Below are 19,839 nucleotides of genomic sequence, written 5' to 3' on the forward strand. Positions count from 1 at the left end.
CTTTTTCTCCCCCTTGCATGGCTTTGCGAAGAGCGGCAATGAAGGCGACATCCGACACCTACAACATGCGGCTGCTGCTGCTGGTTGTCCTGCTGTGGGACCCGGCCAGGTGAGACGTCTGTTCCTTGGGTTGGACTTTTTAGATTCAGGGTCAAGGGTGTGTATTTTTTTTTCTTTTTGTTTTGTTTTGTTTTTCTTTTCTTTCTTTCTTTCTTTCTTTTTTTTTTGGAATGCGGTTCCAGGCTGGGGTGGCCTTTGAGAAGCTGAAGTATTTTGAGGAGTCCGTTCTAGGTGAAGAAAGGTTGTATCAGAAAATTGAACTGTGAAGTCGCAGAGGCTATAAAAAAGTTTACCGCTTCGTGTCTTTTTGGTGATAAAATGCCAAAGCGATCAGAAACGTTTCCTTGGAAAGAAAGGAAAAGCACCTAAGAAAAGAATATCCTTTGAATGGCATTTTTTTTTTTTTACAAGGGATTGAAGTGGTTAAGTTATATGCGTTTATAATAACACCAAAATTCAGTAAAATAGCCAGCAGGTTTTTTTTTTAAAGCCAAATGTATAAGCACAAGCTAAAAGGATTTGATTAACTTATTTTTTTTTCTTCCTTCCTCCTTTCTTTCTTTCTTTTTCTTTATTTTAGTGGTTTTGGCTCTTTTAGTCCACATAGAGAACCCGAAGGATGTGTGAGTCTTTAACCTCTAGGTGGAGGTAGTATACAACTTCATAATCACAAACAATAAAACAAAAGCCTGATTTATTAATCAACTTTTCGTATTATTGAGTTAGAGTTCTTTTATTCCTAAAATGGTGACTGTCATGAATAGTGCTTATTTTAAACGTGTAACTACTTTTGTTTTGCCTGTGTTCTACAAACATGCAATTAATTTTTATTGCTTTCAATAACACCATCTTATTTGTAGTCTTTTCTGATTTGTAGCATCAGTGGGCATTTTTATTATGTAAATTTTGATACGATTTTCAAAATATCAGAGGACTTCAAATACAAGAGATACAAGGATGTTCATGTAACCATTCATTATAAAATTATGTCTTTACTATTTTCATTTCTCTTTTCATTTCTCATTTTCTGGTCCAAGGAATTGTCAGACTATGAAGATACTTTCTAGAATTCTGAATGAATCTCTTCGTTAGGGCTTGTTTTTAATTGAAAATTGGCTCCTCATTTAACATCTTAATATTGGATTTAAAAAAAAGAGTATGACACGTGACTAAAGAACACTTTTCAGTGAAAACCTCTATGTGGAACTTTATGATTATCATAGTGATTGGTTTTAAGATTAGCCGAAGGTAATATAGAAACTTTTGGTGCTAGGGTTTTGATGAACTGATTTGCTTACATAATTTTTAAATGTTTACCTTTATATCAGTGGTTTAATATTTTCTCTGCCCTGAAGACAACATTCCTTTGAAGTTGGTTACCCATTTTTTTAAATGTATCATGACTATTTTTAGTTACCGTGTAGTCATTTAAATGCAAATGGACTCTATCAATGATATTGTATCCAATGCACCTTGATCAGAATGCAGTTACGCATGATCTTTGATTTTAAGGGACTGAACACCCCATGGTCAATTAATAACCATTGAGGATCCTCGGTGCTAAACCCTATTTCGCTCTACTAGTTTTCTGTTCTGTATTTGACCAGTAATGCTCATGCCAGTATTTTATTCTATTATATAAATGATTCTTTTTTTGGGCCAGTAATTTAAATCTCTGAATCATTCTAGGGGAAAAAAAATGGCAGTGAAAAGGGACATTCTGTTTTATGCATCCAGTTGCTTCTGCACCAAATTGCTGGATGTCACAAAATCAGGTCTCTGGCTCTCTGATGGAGAAATAATGGAGAAAATCACTGTTTCTAACCCTCTTCTGGCGATATTTTAAGACCAGTTGTTCTTTTTGCAAATTTATCACGTACACACCAAAGTAGTTAGGCATTTTAATCTTTAGGCAACCCCCGTGGCTCTCCTCAGAGGCCGGTCAGGAGGTGGACTCCTCCCAGGCTCCCTGCAGCTGTGTGTGCGCCACTGCTCCTTCCAGAGCCCACCTCCACTGCCTGGCTTCAGTGGAGCCTGGAAGACAGCCAGTGGAGTTTCCCCGATGTCTATATTGCACTTGGCCATTGGGTGGAGGTATACCCTAAGTAAGGAAATAATCGTGCTTTAAAAAGAGAAAAATGACATAAAGAAAAAAAGAAAGGCACTTAAAAGGAAGATAGGGAAATCTTCTGCCTCCAAGGAGCCAGTTTATTTTCCAGTTAATATTCAGGCTGCCCAGGTGTTACTCCAGGAGTCGTTTGGGTTATTGTACCTTTCTTGATGCAGAACAACATTGCTAGTAGTGTCTGCGTCTGATCATCTACAATCATAGTATATAGTCTAGGGGATGGCTTTTCGAAAAAATGAATACTCCACACTGAATGCTAAATGGTAGAAAACCTGACATTTTAACGTCAGACTTTCTGATAATCTGGTATTCAGTGTCCATTTTCAACGGCTTGTTTATCTCCTCCCTAGACATGCTGGCATTTGTAGAAGTGATAAAAGGAGAAAAATGGGTGGCCCCTAATAGTTTAGAGAGACTTTAAATTCAAACCAAGGAAGAAGAGTATGTTGGCACTTGTGCAACACACAGATGTATGTGTATACGTATGTGAATATATATAAATATATCAGCTTGTAAAATTATCTGTTTAGGTTGGTGCTGGCTAACATCCAAGAAGATGAGGCTAAAAATAACATTACCATCTTTACAAGAATTCTAGACAGACTTCTGGATGGTTACGATAATCGGCTTAGACCAGGACTGGGAGGTAAAAGTAGTTTTACTTTTTTTAAGCTCTGATGAAATATAATGCTTTTAAAAGTTAAGAGTAATATTCATATGTTCATACATTTTATAGATGGATGCATGTATTAAAAAACCATAGATAATAGAGAGTGAGGTATAATCCCAAATAATGAAATAAACATTATTTGGGATTCCGTTTACACACACACAATGTATTTAACATGTTTTTTTAAGAATGCCTGAAGTCACATAGAGCCCAGACTTTCTGCATGAAGAGTTCTTAATTTATTTATGATGGCTAAGTTTTTCAAACTTAAATGATATTAAAATGAAACGTTGCTGGGCAGCTGTGCTTGTGTAGTAGCTTCACATTTATAGGTGCCTATTTCACCGCAGTACAGATATGAAGAGTTGAGACACGTTAAAAAAGAGTATCTGGGTTGTATTTCAACAAATACAAAGTCTAGGCTTCTATGATGATATTTCTTTACACATGCACATGATATTTCTAAAATGTAGCCCAGGTTCGGCATTCTTGAAACTTTCAAAACGTCTTAGCTATGCATTAGCTGTAGGCCTAAATGTATTGGACTGTGGCACAGTTTGATTTCAAATTTAAATCTTAATTTTTAACTCAGAAAAACAAATCTATCTTTATCCACAAAGATAAAGGTAATTAGGCTTGGCTAAAAAGTTAATTTTTTTTACTGTGTTAAATTTTAACTATCCTCTGATTATCCTTAGGTAGGTGATACTAAGGAGTTTAGGTGAAGGTAAAGTAGGTGTATAATTCCTAAAGGATTCTGAATCAGCATAGTTACTCATGATACTACGATGATGTACTACATGATACTAATCAAAGATTTAAGTAGTTAGCCAGGTTGTTGCTAGGCTGGCAACTTTGTAATGTGAAATTTCTTGTAAAGATGTGTATGCGAATACTAGATATTTATGCAAATACTTTCTTTGAAAAATATAGGTGGTGGTTAATTCTAGGTATATTTTCCAGTGTGTGGTTTGGATTGTCCAGGAGTCAGAAAAAGTCAGAAAAGACCCAACTTGTTGTTAAATAATCTGCCGTTTAATGCTGTTAGTTTTTACTGGAATCCCTGAGACATATATCTCATTTTAAGAGAAGTCCGGGATGGGATGGTGGTGGGGGGGATAATATTCAGAAATATGTCTCCTTGTATCATTCAGAGCAGATCCAATTCCTTAATATGCACTTAGTTTTCTAAAAGGAAAGACTAAATGGAAGATAATATTTCTTTAGTAATGAATATGTCTAATGAGCATGAATATAAGGAATCACTCTCCACGTTAGCATACGACAATGAACTATTGCCAAACTCCTACTGTAGAAGCAAGAGTCTGTCATAATTCATGATGGTGGTTTAAGAGGTAGATTGCACTGAGGCAGATATTTTTCCTAAGTCATAGATTCTATTTTTTAATAAAATAAAGTCTTTATATCTGAGCTAGGCCTTGGGTTTTGTGTCTGAGTTTTTAGGGAAAATATCTGTACCTGAGGGTATGTGGCAGGAGAGTAGAAACTACCTATTTCAAGATGTGGGTCATGCCATTTAGCTCTTCATATTTCTTTTGTAATATCTCTTACATTCTTTTTTACTTCCATTGTAACCACTCAAATATGGGTCCTCGTCACTATGTTATTTTGGTTAATGTAGTAAACTAAGTGGCTTTTCTTGTCTAGTGTCTTCCTTCCCCAGTCCTTCTCTGATATCGGACATATGCTAATATTTCCCAATCAGATCAGTTTTCTTTTATTCTTATGATGCTTTCCATATGCTTGTCTCCCTCTCTCATTTTTTTTTTTTGATCATATATCTTCATTGGTTCCCCAGGGATAGGGGATAGATATCCCCAGGAATAGGGGATATCTTCATTGGTTCCCAGGGGGCAGGAATAGAAAAAGGTAGTAGAAGGGATATAGATCCAGGTGAGCTTCTGTTCCATCCACTCACAAAGCTGTGTCTTGGGCAGATAATCTCTGTTTCCTTTCATCTAAAATGGTCATTGGGATGCCGGGGTGGCTCAGCAGTTGAGCGTCTGCTTTCAGCTCAGGGCGTGATCCTGGAGTCCTGGGATCGAGTCCCACGTCGGGCTCCCTGCATGGAGTCTACTTCTCCCTCTGCCTGTGTCTCTGCATCTCTCTCTGTGTGTGTGTGTGTCTCTCATGAATAAATAAAATAAAACAAAATTCACAAAAAAACATAAAACGGTCATGATATACCTACCTTTCTGCCTTATAGGATTGTTGAGAGAATTATATAAACAAAAAGTGTATACAAAGCTGGTGCTACATAGTAGCAATTCAACAAAAATCTAGTTCTTTCCTCCTCCCTTAGATTCCTCATTTGCCAGTTAAGGTTTTCTATTTTATACTTCTCAGGCTTCATTTTGATTTTTCCTCCCGTTCATTTTGTACTTCAAACACATTTGTTTGTTTTCTCTTGATAATCCATCATATCTGCTTCCTTGGCTTTTGATTGTATTATTTCCTCTCCCTGGAAGTACTATTCTCTTCCTCTCTGATGACTGAAACCCTTCCTTTTCTATAAAGACCACCTCAACCCTGGTCCTCTAGTAAAGATCTTTCTTGATTGTGTTGAAACACGAAGATTCAGTCTTCTCTCTGTTGGATTTCTTCAGTGGTTGTGGGCTCTGTCTCTCATTCGGAACCTAGTATGTGCTATCTTGGATTATTTATCACCTTTTTGTGTGTCTCTTGTTCCCTTAACAAGATTGTAAGCTCGTGGAGGCAAGATATTGTATCATAAATTCTCTGTGCTCTCAGGGACTCAATATTTATTTGCATATTGTGGCCACCAAATAAATGTTGCTTGCTTGATTAACTTTTCTATGACCAGTTGATCATCCATAAAATGGGGCTCCTCATATTTAGCTGACATTTTAATTGGAAATGTTGATGTTAGGCATCATGCTGCAGGAAGTGAGTAGCGTAGCGAAGACCTACCGAACTTCAGGTTGTGGGGATTTTGGTAAAATCCCAGCTCTGGTACTGAGCAGTCCTGTGACCTTGAAAGACTCAGCCTGTCTAGGTCCACATCTGTCATCCTAAAGTATGATTACTCATACTATTCTTAAAGCGTTCGTTGAATATTAAAGACAGTGATATATGCAAATAATTTAGCACAGTGACTGGCATATGGTAGAGAATAAGGAACAATACCTAAAAGACTTTCAAAAACTTTCTAAATGTATTCTTGTACGTTAAATGATTATTACTTATGCATCCAATATTCTTAGCCTACATGTTCATACGTCATTTCAAATAGAAAGTCCAAGGAGATTACTTGCAGCAGTATGTCCCAGAAATTAATAAGGACAAAATGGGTTTGATTCAAATGTAATATATCAAACTGAGTATGTCTGTTGATGAAAAACCTGGATAATAATCTTAATTATTATTTTCTTTTCTTTATAACCTTTATGTAAATGAGTCTTTAAGAAAGCGCAATCAGTCTTGAACTACAAGTCAGAAAAATGGTTCTTTTCACCCGACTCTACCCCTTACTAGATTTTACACTAGCCAGATTACATAGGCACTCTGACTCTTGGTGATTTCTTGGGGAAAATGGCAATAATAGTATTTTATCCTGAAAGGAGGAGGGTAAATAATAGTATTTTATCCTGAAAAGAGGAGGGTAAGGAGGAGGGTAAGTTCACATATATGATAAAGATGGTACAATACATTGAGTGATAGAATTTCAGGATATTTTATGGTTAATAATAGTCTCTTTAAAATTTGAGTTACATCATACCACTGAACTGCTCAAAATTCTGCAATTATTTCTACTTGGTTCAGAATAAAAATCAGGTTCCTTTTGGTGGTCTCCAAGGCCCTGCATGATCTGTCCCCTTATTCTTTCTCTGACCTCACCTCACACAGCCCACCTTCTTACTAACACTGCTGCGGTCACATTGGCTTCCTTTCTGTTCTTTGAACACACCAGGATACTCCTTAGAGCTTTTTCCCTGGCTCTTCCCTCTTCCCTGGATATCCTTTGATCTCATCTCGATGAGGCCTACCCTTCCCAACCAAATAAATACTATAACCTCATCCACCTTCTTAATAATTCTGATCCTGCTTGCTCAGCTTCATTTTTTTCTTTTTTTCCTTAGTACTTGTTACCTTTTCATATTTAAGATAATTTACATCTCTATCACTATTTTGTCAAATGCTTATTTTTGTCCCTTCTGCTAGAATGTAGGCTTATTGAAGTCAGGGATTTGTGTCTGTTTTATTGCTCGATTCATTGATGCATCATCTGTCCTAAGCCTCTAGGACAGTACCTGGCACATGGTAAGCCCTCAGATATTTCTTGAATGAATCTGAATTTTATCCCATTATTTTATTTTATTTTACTTTATTTTATTTTTACTGTGCTATCATGAAAGGAATTGACGATAGAACTTACCTTATCCTTGAATCAGAGGAGCCGTTGTCGTTTAATTAACACGCTGGCCTTCCACTATTAGCATCCGCATATTTTAGGCTGACATCTTGGTGAATTAGAGCTGTCATTATACCAGTTCCTCAGATCCTGACAATGTTAGCCGTGATTCTGTCTTGAACTGTGTGATTTGGGGTGATTCATTTATCCCATCTGTGACTTAATTTACTCATCTGTGAAATGGCGGGAGAGGATCTACTTATTCTATTTATATCTCCCAAGGATATGATGCGGTTCAAGTAAATTAAAATTCTTGAGCGAGCATAATGTGACACACAGTTGATGAGTGTTATGATTGTCAGGAACATGAAGAGAATTCTTCCAGAAGAACATCTCAGGAGGTAGTGTCTTTGAGAACACGCCGGGAAAATACTGGTAGGTCTTGTGCATTTGGTAGGCTTTACTTCTTTGTGAACCTGGAGACCTGTGATGGGCTTGCCTTGATATCTTATCAACCAAGACCTTATGTTTAGATTAGCTAGAACTAATCACTGAATTAATTTTTCCTCTTCATTTTAGCCATCAGAGCCAACAACTACGAGTATCACACCTGGATTTTTACATTCCATAAGAGGCTTTCAAATTGTTAACTGAATAAAAAGAGCAGCATTTGTTCTTTGGACCAATTTTATGGGGTCATTGGAAAAATGAATGTGTAGACAGGCCTCGTACACTTGTGACAGCTAACATCCACAATGCTCAACAGTGACAACTATTAGAAATGACAAGGCTTGGTATCTAAATTATAGATTCAGTCTGGAAAATCTAGATTGAGAACCATGCTTAACTGCATTTTGAAAAGCTGTTTCGAGGAGGTCATCCAGATAGATTTTTTTTTTCCTTCCATGCTCTAGTTTTATACTCTGAAACCTTGAAGAAACTTTATGCTTAAAGCCATTAAAAAATACGATGTCAGATCATAGGCTTAGGGTCTGAGGGTCAGTTTCCAACTTCACTCTTGGATATTTGCCTTCAGGCTGTAGAGAGATGGATGACAACACGTTTCTATGAATTTTAACTACTCTCAAATTTATAAAAATAAAATATAGGCTGTTTAGTGGGAAAAACTAACAGGGAGAAATCTGAGCTCCTTCAGAACCTACGAGGGATTCTGACCTCAAAATAGCATCTTATTGTTTTATAAATTAATGCTTGAGATCGGTGCCTCTGGATACCAGCACCTTCGGGTTTGAATTCTGTTGCTGCTGTATGATAACCGCCGTACTTTCAGCATCTACTCAATCTCTCCTTGCTTTGGTTTCTTTATTTGTAATATGGGAGTAAAAATGTGTGACTTACTGGTTTGTTGGGGATTCAGTTTTTTGTTTTCTTGACATCCAAAAGTCGGTGTATGGCAAGCAGAGTAGGAAGTCAATCCACGTAGGTGTTATTGCTGTGCTGTTGCAACAGAATGCAATAGCGCGCGTCACCCAGTGTTCCACTTAATGTATAAAAGCTCTGACTTCTTTAAAAATGATGACTTTGTAGTAGGCCTAACCCAGTTTTATTTTATCTTTTTAAAAGATTTATGTATTTATTTTAGAGGGAGTGAGAGAGTGAGTGGGAGCATAGGGGGAGGGGGAAAGGGAGAGGGAGAGAGAAACTGAAGCAGACTCCGCGTTGAGCAGGAAACCGATCTCATGGCCCTGAGATGATGACCCGAGCTGAAACCAAGAGTCGGACGCATAACCGATGCTTTACCCAGAGGCCCCCCGTAACCCAGTTCTAAAGAAGGGGGAGGTTGTGCATTTCTTATGCAATCAGTTTCCTTTTTGCAGACACGTGTTCGTATACGTACAGGATCTCTGGAACCAAAGCCGGTCACAAAAGAAGTACGACCTATGTCTTGCTCTTTATGATCGTGACACGTAATAAGTCGGCGTCATCAGTTCACGGTAATAAGTTCGCCTGTAGGAGAAAAGATGTATTCACAGCCTGACACCTTACTATAGGACGTTGGTGATGATGTTAGGGACGTAAAACCGAAAGCGCGTCCATCAGTCTGAAACCTGGGGTCGCACTTGGCCCTTGAATGGCGACAGCTCTGGGCTTTGCAGCCACCAGGCCTGTGCCTGATGGTTGACAGCACCTGGGAAGGGGACACGCGGTGGAGGCCTCGGGCCTCAACGAACCCACGAGGAACAGCGGGAAGCCTCCACGTGGACCTCGAAGTGGGGAGGAGAGAAGTGGGGTGCAAGGGCATCAGGAAAAGGGAGATGGGGTTGAGGTGTGGTGTCCGAGGAAGCGGGGTGGACTCGGGGCCGGGGCCTGGCCTCCAGCTCCTTCCCCGCCGGGGGTGGAGGTAAGGGGTGGGGGGCTGTGTTTCCAGGGAGGCCCGGGGCCCCTGAGAACATCGTGTCCCCCTCCGTGCCTCAGCCGTCTGGGGTCCCCGCATGTCGGAGCCGAAGGGGCTCTCAGGGCCTGTGGGGCCTGGGCCACCGCCCCCCCGCCGGGTTCCCCCAAGGGCGCCGGTAGCAGCGCGCTCCATGGGCTGGCGAGGGAGAGGCTGGGAGTGAGTCGGGGAGATGCCACGCGGGTGTGTGAAGGGCTCGGGCGAGGGCACAAGTGATGTCGCGGCCTGGGGTTCCTGTGTGCCTGGGACCATGTTGCGGGAGGCCGCGGCCTGGAGCCTGGACGTCCCGGGCCTCCTCACCGCTGCCCCCGAGCCCACGGGGACGTCGGCGGGTCTCTGGGTCCCCTGCCGTATCTGGAGGTGACGCCCGGGGGTCTTGGCCGGGTCGCCTGTGCCCCCAGCGGCCGAGAAGGGAGCCGAGACGGGCCCCCTGAGGAGTAGCAGCCTGACGTGGCTCCGCAGAGTGTTTGCTCCGCGTGGGGTTTGAACCAGGCGCAGCTCGGGATGTGTTCTCCGGGGAAGACTGGCTGACACAGGGCAGCGAGCACCAGCCTCCCCCGGGGGCCGCCCTCCAGCAGCATCGGGGGACGCAGGGAGACGCGCAGCCCAGGGGATCCCACTCACGGTGCATAAACCCCTGCTGAGGCTCTCTTTTCACCTTGAACCATGCTCGCGTAGCCGTCTTTTCTCTCAACCATCGGTGCTAGAAGAGCATCGTCATCAGTCATAATCTTGAGGCGTTATTGCTCTTGCTGTTGGAGGCGCATGCAGGTCTTTATGGGTCTTGATGGTCTTCATGGTCTTGCCGTTGGAGGCACAGGCAGGTCTTTATGGGTCTTGCCGTTGGAGGCGCAGGCAGGTCTTTATGGGTCTTGATGGTCTTTATGGTCTTGCCGTTGGAGACACAGGCAGGTCTTTATGGTCTTGCCGTTGGAGACGCAGGCAGGTCTTTATGGGTCTTGCCGTTAGAGGCGCAGGCAGGTCTTTATGGTCTTGATGTTGGAGACGCAGGCAGGTCTTTATGGGTCTTGCTGGTCTTCATGGGTCGTGCGGTTGGAGGCACAGGCAGGTCTTTATGGTCTTGCCGTTGGAGGCGCATGCAGGTCTTTATGAGTCTTGCTGGTCTTTATGGTCTTGCTGTTGGAGGTACAGGCAGGTCTTTATGGGTCTTGCCGTTGGAGGCGCAGGCGGGTCTTTATGGGTCTTGATGGTCTTGCCATTGGAGATGCAGGCAGGTCTTTATGGGTCTTGATGGTCTTATGGTCTTGCCGTTGGAGACGCAGGCAGGTCTTTATGGGTCTTGCCGTTGGAGGCGCACGCAGGCCTCGCTGCCTCTGTCTTCTCACTAGAGTCCAAGCTCAGGTGCCACCAGCGTTTCTCTTTTCACCCTTTTTAACACCCTGGATAGATTGGACCATACGCATGACCGGTCCATGTGTTTCAGGGTTATTTTTTGATTGCTGCAGCTCAATCATATTGTAGGAATCTCTATCGGTAGTGGAGGTGGCCAAGTGAACAGCTTGGCCAGTCCGCAATTCATTACGTTTCAGTGTGTTAACATGGGAAGAGTCAAATTAAATTATTCTAGTATTCTGTTCCTCGACACATGTCTACTGAAGGCTTAGGATGTGCCAGACATTCCGCAGAGGCTAAAGATGTCCAGGCGGTGGGATTGGCCCCTGGTGGTTGACGTCCCTCGGAGGATAGATAAGAAGGTACGGTACGATGCTCAAAATGACTTGAAATATTACAACGTATGTTCCATTATAAGAACATGCTAATGAGGTTTAGAGGAGAATTCATTTCTCCTGTACCCTATAACTGGAGTTGGCCAAGTTCTGTGTCTCTAATCATTGTTCATGCTTTCAACTGTTTCTTACTAAGGGCCGAGTATTGGCCGGGTCTTACTTTAAATGCTGGAGATATTTTGATGAATAAGACCCAGACTTTGCAGAAATTCATATCACACCATTATTTTGGTTCCTTCTGCCTTAGGAGTATCCTGGGCGTTGGTTTCTTCTTTCCCTCCTTAATTAAAAATACCGTATGACCACCCTATTTACTTTATTGAACATTATTGCTTGTCTTCTCTCATCACGGGAAGAGTGATTTTTGGTATATTTACTGCCAGGCTGAGAATTTTATCTGTAGAGGACTATGACATCTAGAGAGCATGTCTTTTTGGGTCTGTGGCAGAGGTGTTGAAGGTATTTATGTTAAGAGTAGCATTCTCAGAGGTAGTAAGGTAAGTGGTAATTCCAGTTGAAACTTCTGGGCGCTTCTCCGTTCTCTTTTTAAAGAAAACTCTAAAATTCTTTGTGTGTGTGTGTGTGTGTGTGTGCCTTATTTTAACTTCTTTTGAGCTAGAGAGGAGTTAGATAATAACGAGACATCCTTTTGAAATAAAAGAAATAAATTACATGATGTGTCATGTAAGGAGTATTAAGTTTATTTCTTTTACATTTTTAATGATCCTGACACTACACAGAATTCTGGAAACTTGTTTTTGACTTGAAATACCCTCGTCCCTTGAGGTACAGATCTTGTCATTTAAAAGTAATGTGTAAGAATAAAATTAATGACTAAATCTAAAAATATTTCACGTGGAGGTTCATCATACTAGGGATATTAGGATGAGATGTAGATCTCTCAAATTCTCCATTGTTTTTCTTTCTTTTTTTTTTTTTTTTGCATTTTAAGTAACTGATGAAGTAGTAGTTTTGATATCTTTGTCTGTTTTTCTTATACCTTTTCAAAAAATGCAAAAACTAATACATAGAAAATATGAGCCCATCTCCATCTTCGTTTGCTGTAAGTTGTGATGTTGATTTTTGTCCTCTTGAAGTAAGGTCCTTCTTATTTCAATATTTAAAACATGGCAAAACAAAAGTTTTTGCATAATATTAAAAAGTACAGTAGTAAGAGCCCCATTTAAAAAATATCTTTATCAGCATTTGGGATGTTGGTTTTCTTTTAGGGGAAGGAATGCAAATTGTAGCACGAGGATTGTTCCAGGAACATGTGTGGTGACATTCTTTCTGCATAAAAGTATTTCACTATTCTCAGAGTATATGTTCAGTTAAGGCATCGTGTTAATTTGACTTAAAATACAATAAAAGAGAAGGTGTGACTCTTTCCTGATGTAGTACCCACAGGAAAAATCCACATCAAAACAAAGGTAATGCCATTGCAACTATTTTGAGGAGATGGTTAGTAAATTGTAACAGCTTTGGGGGGATATTTCAGGAATAGGATATAATGAGTAAGTAGCACAGTTGGATTTTGTGTCCGAATAGAAGAGCAATGTCACAGGATTAAAGAAGATTGAAGAGAGGATAAAACTTGTGTCTTTTCATAGCATTCCTAAACCTGTATTTAGACTGTGTTTTGTGGGGATGCCGATGGTTTTTAGCAAGAATTATTAGAGAGACATTTGACTTGTATTAAGAAGGGAGAAGGTTCGGGTGCTTTTAGAATGGCATGTCTTAAAAGCTTTCCAAGGACAGAAAAGATCTCCAGACTTGAGACGGAGGAGTGGTTTGGGGAGGACGAGGAATGTCATGGGGGATTCTTAGAAAAGGATGACAAAAATAAATAAATAAAAAAGAGAGAGAGGTCCACTTTACCTCTACTTCCTCAGAAGATTTTAGCTTTTGAGGCAGAAGGATGCTGAGCTCTCCTCCTCAGATACTTGAGTCGGAGAGTCCAAATGTATTCAGTTGTATGACTTCTTTAGAAGCCTTTGCAGTAGAAGTTAAGCAAATCAGCCATCGTCAGAAAATTAGGGTAAATGGAACAAATTCGTTTCTGTTCCCACGATTACATAAACTCTCCAGTTTCTCAAGAGAGGAAACAGTGGGCTAAAATGCCAGCCAGGTTTACATGGAAGATTAAAGTTTGCATACCGAGAGAGAGGAAGGCTTAATTAAGAGAAAACGGGATCGCAAGGCTGGTGTTCAGGTCGGCTAGAGGGGACTATGGGAGGGCAGATTTAATTAGTTATCTAGGGCATGTGAGAGGATGATCATCGAAGCAAAAAATGTGAGGCTGATGATCGTGCTTTGTAGAGCAGCATAGAGTCACCCAACAGGTAGCAGAGGAAGGGAGCTTCCGACTCTCGGGGGTGAGTGGGGTGGCTGCAGGTGATGGGAATGTTAGGACAGAATAGGGCTGAGTGTGGGGCCGTGTGAAGGTCGTCACTGGAGCGTTCCTGGGAGGATGGTAAGTCCCTTGAAGACTAAAAATGAAAACTAAGTGTCCTTTCAACTGGTCTTGAGAAGCTTCGGTCTTAACGTTGATACCAGAATTGCAGGGTCGGAGATAACTCACAGGACATCCCTGGACAGAAGCGTGGGATCCGCAGTGCTCAGAGGGCAGCACGCCAGCATGTAAGAGAGGTGAGGTCTTTTCAAAACTGCCTCATTATTCGTAAAACACACAGCATCCAGTAATAGTGCCTGGATTCCTAGAGAAGGGAGATAAGTTAGGGAGGAGAGTATTTCTGGAATTCTTTTTCGACTTCTGCTTCTTTCAAGGTTCCCAGATTATCCGAGGGGCTCTTGGAGGTGTTTCTGGTTGTGCCACCAAGCTGATGGTATGACCCTGACTTCAGGAGGCAGGAGGGGCCGTTTGGGATTGACGTTGTCATAGGAGCTGATGAAAAGCCCCGGGGGACCCGGCTGCTGACCCCGGGGTACAGACATCTAGGTGCGGGGCTGCGGGTCACACTGGGGGTTGCGTGTGTCTGTCGTTCCCCTTTGACCACGGCCACTCCTGGTCTAGACTTTGTCATTTCTGGTGGCGGCTTCCGATGCAGGCATCTTACTCTCAGACCTCCGACAGCCACCAGGTGCAGGGAGCAGCTGCCCTTCCTGCCGCTGTTGCTGCCGCCTTCAAACACTGGGAGGTCAAGCAGAACCTCGCCACGGATGAAATCAGCAGGTGCATGTGTGTGTGAGTGGATAGGAAAGTGGGTGAGGGTGAGAAGCACACGTGTCTTCAAACCCTTTTCCTTTTAGGGACCTGTCTTGTCGCCTGTCATTTCTATAATTTTGCCCACCTGGTCGGAGAGGGTGGTGTGATGCTTTACCCACTTGTGTTGAAAGATGTTAGGAGAGGATGTGGTCATCAGTCCCAAGTGCCTTCTTCTAGTGCAGCTTTAACTAACGCCAGTGGGAAATAAAGGAGGGAGCAAGCATCGGAACAAAACAAGAAAATGTAGGTGAAAGGATATCATAGGCTTTATCAGGTAGGGACATGTTTGTCGGAAACTAATGTTTGTCGGAAACTAACAGAACGATCTGCCTGCAGTGACCTCAGTGGGGTTCCTTTTTTTCTGGCAAAGAAAAGGTCTATAGGTGGGTGGTTTCAAGTGAAGACTGAGCCCGAAGTGATGGCATCAAAAGCTTGAGGAACCCAGACTGTTTTTATTTTTCCACTTCCTCTTCCTTGGCGTTGGCCTCTGTCCTAATGCTGTGTCACCTCATGATCCCAAGACGGCTGCTGCAGCTCCAGCTCTCATGTCCACGGCAAAGGCTGGTGTAAAAGGAAGGGATGGCACTAGTAGCTCTGTTAGTTCCTTTCATTAGAAAAATAGACCTTCCCAGCTCCTGCAGCTGATTTCCGCATTTATCTCCTGGCTATTTCAAGCCATGAGAGCATCTGGGAAAATTGGAGATCTATTAGAAAGAAGGAAGATGCGTTTGATATTCAGTCGGCTTCTAGCAATGCCTGTCACATCTACTGATGCTTAATAGAAAAATTACTTGATGTCTTTGTGCCTCAATTTCCTGCTCTGTAAAAATGGAAAATCGGTATTTGTTCTAATGGTTAGTTGATTTATCTGAAGGGCTTAAAACTTTAACCTGCAGATGAATAACCTGGATAGTGATTGTCAAAAGGCAGATTTCGATTCTGACGGTGACTGTGGAGCTCAAGATGCTGCCTTTGTAACAAGCCCCCGGGTGATGCCCGTGCAGCTGGTCCTGGGCTGAAGTGTACTTCGAGTGGCCAGGAGGTACTCAGCTGAGGCCCCACATGGTACGACCTTCGGGAGCATCCATACAGCGTAAAATGCAATGCGCAGGTTTCTTGAGGCCTCACTAAACACCGTTGTTGGGGCGGTGATTATTATCATTACTACTGCTGTCGGTTTAGGGTTTACTCTGACAATTGGGAATCCCTGATTTCTATTTCTAAAGGTTCTGGTGATAAACCTTATTTTTATCAGAATATGATCATAGGCAAATTCATTGCTTATGATCTGCTTTTGCAACATTGCTGGTAAATAGATTGATCATTAATTCCTGTGAATATGGTGCATAATATTAAATACACTTTCTTTATTTAGTTGTCAGCACACTTTAAATTCTGCTCTGTAAATAAGAACATCCCTATAACATCGAAAAATCAGCACTAGTCTCTGACAATGCCACGGTGGCCTTTGAACTATGCTTCATTAAAATGTGTTGGATTTTGCAGCTCTTACTAGTTACTATATATAAAAAATATATATATAGTTAAAGATTTTTATTTTTATTTATTCATGAGAGACACAGAGAGAGAGAGGTGGAGACCCAGGCAGAGGGAGAAGCAGGCTCCATGCAGGGAGCCCGACTTGGGACTCCATCCCAGGACCCCGGGGTCACGCCCTGGGCTGAAGGTAGACGCTCAACCGCTGAGCCCCCCAGGCGTCCCTATAATTCTATATATTGACATGAAGGTCGTCAACTAAACTAGTATAAATAATTGATCATAAGAAACTAGTTCAATCCGTAATATAGTATCGTGGCGAATAAACTTTCGCCACGTGTGTAATCCCCAGGGTAGAGAAACGGTAGCGCTCTCTCTTTGTGTGTTCTATTTAAGATGCTTCAAAATTTTCTTTTTTGGACAGATGAAAAAAAAAAGTGATCTCCTTTAAAACATATTATACATACTGTGTATTCAAGTGGCTGCCAGAGACCAGATTATAAACCTGGAGGATCCTAAATTCCTAAGAAACGGATTCTATTTTAAATGTAAAGACTCAGAGGGAAAGTGCCTTCGCTGCGATCAGAAGAGGCTGTGACGCTAAAAAAAAAAAAAAGGCTGTGACGGCCACACAGTGTTTAAAAGCCTAAAATCCCCTGTCCATATGCGGGGAACCCCTCGTCCCTCTACGAGCCCCGTGACCTGAGCAGGCCAGGGAGCAGCCAGCGCCTCAGTTTCTACACTACGAAGAGCAGGGGACCGTCGCTAAGACTTGCGGTGTCCCTGCCATCTAAAATGTGTCTCCTCTTGCGTGGCTTGTTTCAAGGCAAATAGAGTAGAAAATAAGGTTCTTGGAACGGAGACCTAAGGCCAATTTTTCCTTCCCCGTGGCGGGAGGGAGCACGGCCTGGGCGTGCAGAGCGCGGGACCGGGAGCACCTGGGCTGCGTCCTCGCGAGGCTCCGCGTCCTGCGGTGTGACAGGGAGGGGCAACATCCTTGCGGGGCTTGCCCGTGACCCCTGGGCTCTGGCTGCGGCTGCAGGCCCGCCCCCTCCTGGACCTTGCTCTCCTTCCCCCTCCTCCCCGGTCTCCCCCTTTGGCTTCCCTTGATCTCCGTGCTCCCCAAGGGGCTGGGGAACCTTCAGCGGTTACTGCTCATCCCTTTAATGGTTTTCTCAGAATAATCTCCTTCGATTGCATATCCCCAGGTATTGAGCCATCGGGAGGCCGTCTGTGGCCCAGAAGCTGCTCTCTGACGTGGACTTGCGGGTCCCTGTCCCCATGAGGTCCCTTCTATGACCACTCGCCACTCTCAGGAGCAGGTCCAGAGCCCTTAGGTCCTCTCTCCAGACTCTGGTCTCTGATCCCTCCTTTTCTGTCCTCACTTTTCACCTACTGTCACTACCTACCTCTGCTTTAGGGTGACTGCCCTTGTTTCAGTGTTTACAATATATTTGACTTTGTCTAGCCTTTACACAGGCTCTTGCGTCTGTTGGGGACATCCGTGTTTCTTTCTCCGAGTTCTAGCTTAGATGTCACTACTTTCTAGCTGTGTTACGTGACTGTCACCCCCCCATACACACACACACACACACACACACACACACACACATCACCCACTACTATATTTGGCCTAGCTTAATGGAGCGTTGTGTAACTCTGTGTCCCATCTACTGCAATCCGAGATCTCTACAGGTAGAGACTTGGGCCTCCTCCTTTCTTGTCCTAGCCCCAGTACTACGTGTAGGAGGTGGGTGATGGCCATACTGCTTGTTGGATAGACGACAGACTAATGATGCACTGTATACTTCCATACATGAGTTCCGTAAGATTCTTCAAACTCATCATTTTGTCACCGAGGATTGCTTTTCGTCTCGTGGTTCTTTTTTTTTTTTTTAATTTTTATTTATTTATGATAGTCACAGAGAGAGAGAGAGAGAGAGAGAGAGAGAGGCAGAGACACAGGCAGAGGGAGAAGCAGGCTCCATGCACCGGGAGCCCGACGTGGGATTTGATCCCGAGTCTCCAGGATTGCCCCCTGGGCCAAAGGCAGGCGCCAAACCGCTGCGCCAGCCAGGGATCCCCCGTCTTGTGGTTCTGAATAGAGTCCGTATTTGTCCATCTACAAGCGCTAAAGATCTTTCGAGAGCCATTTCTCAAATTCTCTTTACTCCTTTGCAGTCCTCCTGACTCCAATTCTGCTGTCCTCTAATACACAGATGACAACCAACTGAATGGCTTTTTTAAAAAATTTAATTAGCTTAAAGCATTTAGAAATCAGGACATTTCCAATCAAAATGTGGATTTCTATCTTTTTTTTTTTTTTTTTTTTTTTTTTTAAATCACAGATCTGGTGAACCCAGGCTGAAATTCCTGATGACAGAAACTGAAGTAGAAAGTGAATTGATGATAGCGATTGAAACTTAAGTAACAGTTTGCTAAATGGAGGACGTATGTCCTTCCTATTCAGCCAGAGATCTCATTTAGTTCTTGTCACTCAGCCAGGTTGCCTGCTTGGCCAGTAAATGATGTGCTGCCCCCCCACCCCCCAAACACTTGAGTATGTAGACCCCTATCCTATTTTCTGTATGGCCAGATTTTAATTTTTTAGTTAAATTTGATTATGTAATTCTTTTGCTCAACATTCTTCAGGGTTTTCCTTCTTCTCGCTTTCCAGAGCACCATCTCCAGTCCGTATAACAGAAATCAGAGTAAAGGGACCCAAACTCTATTTCTCCCTTGGGCAGGTCAGATAAAAGAGTGAGTTGACATGGAGACGAGACCTGAGCACATGCCTGCCTTGTAGAAGGTGGCTGAGGTTTAGCTGATTATGGCCATAAGTGCTTGAGATAAGAGTTGCCAAGTATTCCAGTTTTTCACAAGTGGAAACACCCATTTTTATGGGAAGTTTCTTAATTTTTAAGGGCCAGCGATTCTAATTCAAATCAAAACAAACGTCCCAAACAAAACACACCTGAGTATTACTAGTTTGTAGCCTCGGGCCCCAAACCAGGATTTTTTTTTAAATTTTATTTTTATAAGGGTTATGAAGGAATCATTTGGGGAATTTGCTAAACACAAATTTAACCAAGCCTCGGAAATGTGGTCCGTTTTGGTTTGGGCCCAGGACTCTGCATTTCATCAAATGTTGATTCCGATGCCAGTTTGGATTCACTGGATGGAATCCTGTGTCTTCAAGTTTCTGTTTGAAAATGATGATATCTTCTTCTGTCCTCCTATAGTACTTCATTTGTATGCTTTCAGTTAAAAGTGAGAAGTCAATGCATGTGTAGTAAGGTAAGGTCAGCCTGTTACCAGATGGGCCCCATAGCGTTTTCCTCAATAACTTTCAAGAGGGGCTTCTGTGCACTACTCTTCTGACCCAGCTCTGCTTTATAGGGTCAGAGACCTAGTTTTTGTTTATGAAGCTCATTAGTCTGAATTGACTGGCTTATGTGGCAGGGACGACTCTTAGCTTGAAGCACCAAGTTTTATTTCTCTCTTGTTTATTTGGCTCACAACCTGACACTGTCCATGGCGGGTGGATGGATCTGTAGGGGTTGGGCTCCTCCGTGCATCACCCTTACTCAGGGTCTCAGGCTGATGGACTTCTGCTGTTTGAAATATTGCTGGTCACTGGGTCAGGGAAAGGCCACGTGTCCAGAAGAATATTGTTACTTAAGGCTTCTGCCCAGATGGCCCAG

The 19,839-nt window shown here is 42.6% G+C and overlaps 1 protein-coding gene across 13 annotated transcripts in view; it reads left to right on the forward strand.

Moving 5' to 3' along the window:
• Positions 1 to 19,839, forward strand: part of GABRA2 (gamma-aminobutyric acid type A receptor subunit alpha2) — a 126,501-nt gene that overhangs the window by 2,371 nt on the left and 104,291 nt on the right. For 9 of the 13 annotated variants that reach the window (XM_072749084.1, XM_026016567.2, XM_072749088.1 and 6 more), the window contains exons 2-3: positions 32 to 109; positions 2,719 to 2,834. In XM_072749084.1, the coding sequence (XP_072605185.1) occupies positions 39 to 109; positions 2,719 to 2,834 (187 nt within the window). In that variant the 5' untranslated portion in view covers positions 32 to 38. Of the gene's footprint in view, positions 1 to 17; positions 110 to 2,718; positions 2,835 to 19,839 lie in introns of those variants that run through there. The other 4 variants (XM_026016568.2, XM_026016572.2, XM_026016571.2 and 1 more) reach the window with 1 other exon arrangement.

The sequence above is a fragment of the Vulpes vulpes genome, chromosome 2 (assembly GCF_048418805.1).
Source record: "Vulpes vulpes isolate BD-2025 chromosome 2, VulVul3, whole genome shotgun sequence".
Lineage (NCBI taxonomy): Eukaryota > Metazoa > Chordata > Mammalia > Carnivora > Canidae > Vulpes > Vulpes vulpes.